The 7,211-nt window shown below is 19.4% G+C and overlaps 1 protein-coding gene across 7 annotated transcripts in view; it reads left to right on the top strand.

The window, feature by feature from the left end:
- The window catches only part of LOC726401 (ras-specific guanine nucleotide-releasing factor 2), a 152,826-nt gene extending 145,829 nt beyond the window's left edge, over positions 1 to 6,997 (top strand). For all 7 annotated transcript variants that reach the window (XM_026441739.1, XM_026441741.1, XM_026441740.1 and 4 more), the window contains 5 exons: positions 2,797 to 3,175; positions 5,467 to 5,564; positions 5,699 to 5,981; positions 6,170 to 6,367; positions 6,679 to 6,997. In XM_026441739.1, coding sequence (XP_026297524.1) covers positions 2,797 to 3,175; positions 5,467 to 5,564; positions 5,699 to 5,981; positions 6,170 to 6,367; positions 6,679 to 6,897 — 1,177 coding nt within the window. In that variant the 3' untranslated portion in view covers positions 6,898 to 6,997. The remainder of the gene's footprint in view (positions 1 to 2,796; positions 3,176 to 5,466; positions 5,565 to 5,698; positions 5,982 to 6,169; positions 6,368 to 6,678) is intronic.
- Positions 6,998 to 7,211: the final 214 nt, after the last annotated feature.

Raw genomic sequence — 7,211 nt, forward strand, 5'->3', positions numbered from 1 at the left:
TATATTATAATATGAGAAAACATCACAAATAACTTATGCATTTCATATTACCTATTTTTATTTTACTGTCAATTATCTTGCAATATGGGCGTACTAAACGAAATAGAAATAGTTTCAATTTATTAGACGCCTTGTGTTATTTGAAATTCGCAGCGAATTTATTTTAATATAGCAGCATCAGATGTAATTATTGCATTGTCGACTTTCGTTAATGAATTAGATAGCAAAGGCGCACACTAGTGCACATTAGATTTTAGATTACAAAAATCATTCGCAATAGACTGATTTATTTATTAATTATTTGAATATCAAATCATAATAAATCATGTAAAATATTATAGACAATAAATAATTTTTATTCAAATTTTATATTATACATGTAATTTAAATAAAATTATTTGTTTATATTTATAAAATGTACATAATATATAAATATTCTCAGAATGTATATTAATTACATAATATATTTATATTTAATTTAGTATTTGAACGTCTTCAATATATATATTTGAATATTTTTTTATTTTTTAATCAAATTTTAAATATTTAGAGTTTAAAGTATAATAAATTACATAGCATTTATATATTTGTAGAAATTTTGGAAAATTTGGAAAATTTTTGAAAGATTTTAGAAGCTAAAAAAATATAAAAGTTAAAATCAATATTATTATTATTAATATTATTTTTATATACAATTAATATACAAAATATCAGTGATAGTTTATTTATTAGCTTAATAAACAAAATAATTTAAGTTTTTATTAGATAATAATACAAAAAGTGTGAAACAGAACTTTATCTTCATTAATCCAGCATTTCTATTTTCATCTCGATCTATTTAATGCAAACTTAGATTTTAATTTAATAATTAAACTTCAACATTTTTATTCTAATTAAGTGTTAGCAACTTACTTTTGAGTTTGTATTGATTCTTAGAATTGATTTATCAAAGATATATATCCTCTATAAATATAGATTCTGTACATAGAGTATTTTTTTTTAACAAAATTCATTTTAAATTGACGAAATCGGTATTAAATTTTAATAGATAAATATAACTTTATGAATAGTGTAAAATATTAATTTAAAATTTTTATAACTTAAAACTGCATTATTCTGTTGTGAAAAAAATTTTCAAATATAATTATACTTCAAAATTATGGTTTATATTATACACACACACACACACACACACACACACACACACACACACACACACACACACACACACACACACACACACACACACACACACACACACACACACACACACACACATATATATACATATATATACATAATTATATATAAAAATCATGCTGAAATTTCAATTAATTTTATTCTTACAAAAAAAAATTTCCAATCAATAAAAAGATTGCTTCATGTAATTTATTATGCTTGATATATAATATACATATATATATAAAACATATTCTTTTATTCAAATTTAAAAAATTTTTAGATTACATGAATTTCTTTATAAGATAGTGTTCAAATACTTTTATAAATTATTTTTACAATATTTTCTATTTTATTTTGTATATTTAAATGAATCAAAAAGATAATTACAAGTAGAAGTATATATAATTTAAAAAAAAAAATTTTAATTCAGCATATTACGAATGATTAGTAGAAAGAAAATAAAGTAGAATTTATTTTTTTTCATGATATGCTGGGTAGTTTGTAGATAATAAAGAAAGAATTACTGTTCTTTTATTATTTTACTTGCTTAGATGTGTCACTGTGTCTAATATTATGTTAGACATTATATAAAATTATAAAAGGAAAAAGGAATATCAAATATTTATAATATTTTTTTTATTTTATAATGATATCATAATTCAATTATAATTAAATAATTCAAAAATTAAAAATTGAAAAATATAATTGAAAATATAAATTTATAATCTTTTAAGAAATAAAAAAGTTATTAATCAATAAAAAAGTTTATTATGAAATTAAAAGCATTTTAATATTTGAGTATTTATATTTTATATCGTATTATAATATAATATATATATATATATATATATTATAATATTATATTATATTATTAAATTTAATTAAATATTTAATTAATTAAAAACAATATTGAAAAGCATGAAAATATTATTCGAATATTATATAATCAATATTTATTTAAAATTATTTTTTCAAAAATGTAAAGTTATAAAAACTAAATACAAAAATATATGATAAATTCATTAACTTTTATTATAATATATTTATAATTATTATTATAATAATATATTATTATTATAATATATTAATAACACATTACATTCATTATTAAATTGTCATACAACGAAAATAAATATAAAAATTTTCATAAAAATTAATAATCTAAACAATGTAACTTTTAAGTAATTTAATAGTAATTTTTTCATAATAAAAAAAGATGTACAAAATATTCAACTGAAAATATTTTATATTAAAATTAATATTTTATTATAAAAAATCAATAATTATTTAAAAAAAGTATTTAACTTATAAGTAAAATAAAAAAATAATTTTTCATGTACATATCATATAATATACATAATGTAATAATGTTATTAATAATATATATTGTTATTATTGCATATAATACATATTGATATATTAATATAAATATAATTTAGATATACAATTTTTAAGTAATAAAATAATATAGTATTATGACATAAATTTCTCATTCTTAAAAAAACTTAAATTTCTAAAAAAATATTTATGATAAAAAAAGATTTAAACATTTTTAAATATACTTATAATATGTACGAAAAATGATTGATGTTAATATTTAAAATTCTATATTAGGAGTAGTACCTCGACTGCTGCAACTGCATTTGCAATTGCAACATCTGCATCGAGCAATCCCCCAGATAAGGGCATCGAAGGAAATAATCGTAGAGGTTCGTGTCGAGAAAAAAACAGACGAAAGGAATCAGTTATGTCAACTGCAGCCACGATGCGAGTATTAAACGTGTTGAGACATTGGGTTTCGAAACATGCTCAAGATTTTGAATCTGATCAAAAGTTGAAAAATCTAACGATCGAGTTCTTGGAAGATATCATTTACTGCCCTAATCTTCTCCCAGCTGAACATAAAGCTGCAAGCCAGCTTCTTAGATTAATCACGAAAGAAGAACCAGAAAGTAGCAAAGTGGATCTCAAGAAACTATTAGCCTCTCCAATTGTACGTACATAAAATATCACTAACTTATAATGATTAGTAAATTATAGATTTTTATGCCTATTTTTTATATTATATATTTTTTATAAACAATATAAATACAATGATTATATTAAAAAATTTTTTAAAAATGATTCTTCAAAATAAATTGAAAATCAAGAAAAGAGATATATATTTTTTATTTTTTTTTAATTATTGAAAATTAAGAATTAATGAAATATAATATCATAAAACAAACGAAAATAAAAAAGAAAAGGAAAATATAACAATCCTTTGATCGATATATAAATAAAAACTATACTAATAATTTTTCTATTGATAGTTTATTTTATATAAATCGTAAAAAAAAACAATTATAATAAAGTTATAAATTTTACATAATATAATATAAATTTTTGCCAATGCATAATAAGTTTCTTAATTTCATTACTGTGATTGATTTTGAATTAAAAATTCATTACTGTTTCTGTGTGATTGATTTTAAATTAAAAATTCTCTCTTTTGTTTTTTCTATTTCATTATTCATAGAAAAGACTCTTAAAATCTTTCTCAAGGTAAATATATAATAAAATAATAATAAAATAAAAAAAACTGAAAATCATAGGTTATTGAATTAGAATTGATTATATCACCATAATGAATCTGGTTCAGCTTTAATTTCTTTAAAGTATTGTGTGTCATAAATAGTTGATAACATGGTTTTAATTTCTATTATAATACTATTATAGTATATATATTTAAGCAATTAAAATAAATAAAATTCTGTTTTTTTTTATACGTATATTTCACAAAGAAAAAATATAATTATATTTTGATATATGATGTTTTTAATGTTTTTTTATGAAGATACTTTTTGACAGTGGATTTTGTATATGAAAACGTATATTTTATTTGTCTTGTTTTCGATATAGTTATAGAAAGTTTCCTATTGGTATATCAAATGATAGAAGTAGAATTCGATTCGATTCTTTCTATCCACTTATATATCTCGTATCTCAAATAAATCTCAATATATCTCTTTTGTATAATCCATTTTGTTAATTATTTATTATTAATATTAGTTCGTATATTAAATTTTTATTTGTCATTTCTTAATTAAGAAAACTTTCCATTTCCATACTTATAATTAACTTCTTAATATGTTGATACTATCATTGAAAATTAATACTTTAAAGATAAAAGAAGTAATACCAAGACTGAATAAAAGATATGAACTTTTTTTATTGTTTTTGTATCTAATTTTTCTATATTTTATATATAGAATAAGATTTATTTTTTATATATTTATTGAATATTTTCATATGTTTTAATTAAATAAAAATTTGCAATTTATTTATAAGAATTTATATTCTTCAGGAAATTAAACTAAAGTATATTCTATTTAAAATATTAAAATATTAAAATATTATGTTAATTGATAATAAAATAAAATATGAAGATGTTTGTAATATTATCCGGATTTATTATATTATATAATTACATATTATATATTATATTATTATATATTATATTATATATTATATATTATATATTATATATTATATATTATATATTATATATTATATATTATATATTATATATTATATATTATATAATATATATTATATATTATATATTATATATTATATATTATATATTATATATTATATATTATATATATTATATTATATGGAATAATCATGAAAAAAATAAAATAAATAAAATAAATATTTAGAAGAGAACAATTATCATTGTAATCAATACTTAATAAAATGAATTTCATAAAAATAAATTTTTTTCACTCTTTATATTTTTCTTTTCATAAGTCTAATTATGCAGAATAATAAAAAATGTTTTAAGTAAATATTATTCAGTTTTGTAAAAGCAATTTTAATGAATACAAATTGATATGAAATTTCATTTAAAAAAAAATGACAATTTTTTTCTTTTGTAGTCGTTATAGAAAAATCTCTTGAATCTCAAATAATCAATTCTTTTATCATGTAAAGAAAAAAAAAATTAATATATATCTGTCATAATTTTCAGAAAAAAAAATAATTTGTTCTAATGAATATTTTATGCAAATATTCTGTATATAAATATATAATATTATATAATTTAATTTATATAATATTATATAATTTAATTTATATAATATTATATAATTTAATTTGTATAATATTATATAATTAATTTATCATATAAGTATATAATATTATATAAGTATATAAAAATAATAAAAGTGATTGTCTTAAATTTAAATATATAATCATTATCTTGATTTATACTTCAAAGAAATATATATGTAATTTTAGGTGCAAACTAAAGAGAATATCGAGACATTGTCTGCGCTTGAAATCGCAGAACAAATGACATACTTGGATCACAAGATTTTTATATCCATTTCGAGCGAGTAAGTAATCAAAATTAAAAAATAAAATGAAAATTCTTTTTGGAAAAATGATATACTATTTAAATAATAAAAAGATAATATGAAATTGTTGCTAGGAAAAAGTTTTAATGTATATTTTTATAATTTTTGTGCAGAGAATTTCTTGGACAAGCATGGATGAAAGTTGACAAGGCTGCACGTGCTCCTCACATTCTTTTAATGACAAAGAGATTCAATGAAGTGTCTCAGTTAGTTGTTTCAGAGATTATTCGCCGTTCAAATATGGCAGCACGAGTTGCAGCGATTGAAAAATGGGCGGCAGTTGCAGATATTAGTAGAGTCTTGCATAATTATAATGGTGTATTACAAATTTGTGCAGCTTTCACGAATAGCAGTGTTTTCAGATTGAAAAAAACATGGGAAAAAGTTTCAAAAACAGTAAATAATTTAATTTAAAAATAAAAATTTAAACATATATATCATTTAAAATTTATAAATAAAAAATTATTGTCATTAAACAACAAAATAATATAATAAACACACACACACATATATATTATATATATTATATATATCTATAAATAAAGAGACTTAAATTTATAATAAATTTCTTTATTGATTTTCAGACAAAGCAAACAATTGAAAGATTACAAAACATTGTTTCTTCTGATGGGCGTTTTAGAAATCTACGGGATGCTTTACATCGATGTGATCCACCTTGCATTCCTTATTTAGGATTATATTTAACCGATCTTTCTTTCATAGAAGAAGGTACACCAACCATGACCGAAGAAGGCCTTTTAAATTTTTCCAAAATGCGAATGGTAAATTATTTATTAAATTATTATTAATTATTTATATAAAATACTTGAATACATTTATAAATAAATATGAACATAATATAAATTGATCTTCTAACATTCGCATTTAAATTTTTTTCTTTCCCTTTTTGTTTCCTTCTACATAAATTTTACAAAAAATAAATTTTATCATTATTTTTGTAACGAGGTACCGTGTGAAATATTGTAAATAATAAATTAAAAATGAATAATTTTGTAATTGCAATTATTTCTTTAAATTTATTTCTCAATTTCACGTATGAGAATTTTAAGAAAGTTATTTAATTTATTTCTAGATTGCTCACGTGATTCGAGAAATACGACATTTTCAACAAACACCATACAAAATTGAATTGATAACTAAAGTAACGAATTATTTGCTGGATCCATCATTGCTGCTAAACGAGAAGGATCTCTACCGCATGTCTTTGGAGATTGAACCAAGAACATCCAGGTTAAGTAGTTCAACCTTAATTAATCTGCCACCTTCTGTGAGCCACACATCTACAAAATAAATTTGAGTATCGAGCTGTTTCAATTATTAATACGAACCTAATTATTCTTGTCTTATTCTCAAGCTATTTTCTAGATAATAAGAAAATTAAAAAAAAAAAAGAGAGAGAAAGAAAGATTCATGCTAAATATTGAATCTTAATAATGGTTAAGGAAAGCATTTACAGACTTAAATGTGAATTCTTGTTGTATTCTTGAAAGAGATAATTCTTGAAAAAGATTAAGTTTCTGTAAAAAGTATGCAAATTTAATGATCGTTAATTGAAAAAAAATTGAATTGAATGGAAACATGAACATGGAATTCTTTATGAATTAT

Source organism: Apis mellifera, linkage group LG7 (genome assembly GCF_003254395.2).
Source record: "Apis mellifera strain DH4 linkage group LG7, Amel_HAv3.1, whole genome shotgun sequence".
Classification (NCBI taxonomy): domain Eukaryota; kingdom Metazoa; phylum Arthropoda; class Insecta; order Hymenoptera; family Apidae; genus Apis; species Apis mellifera.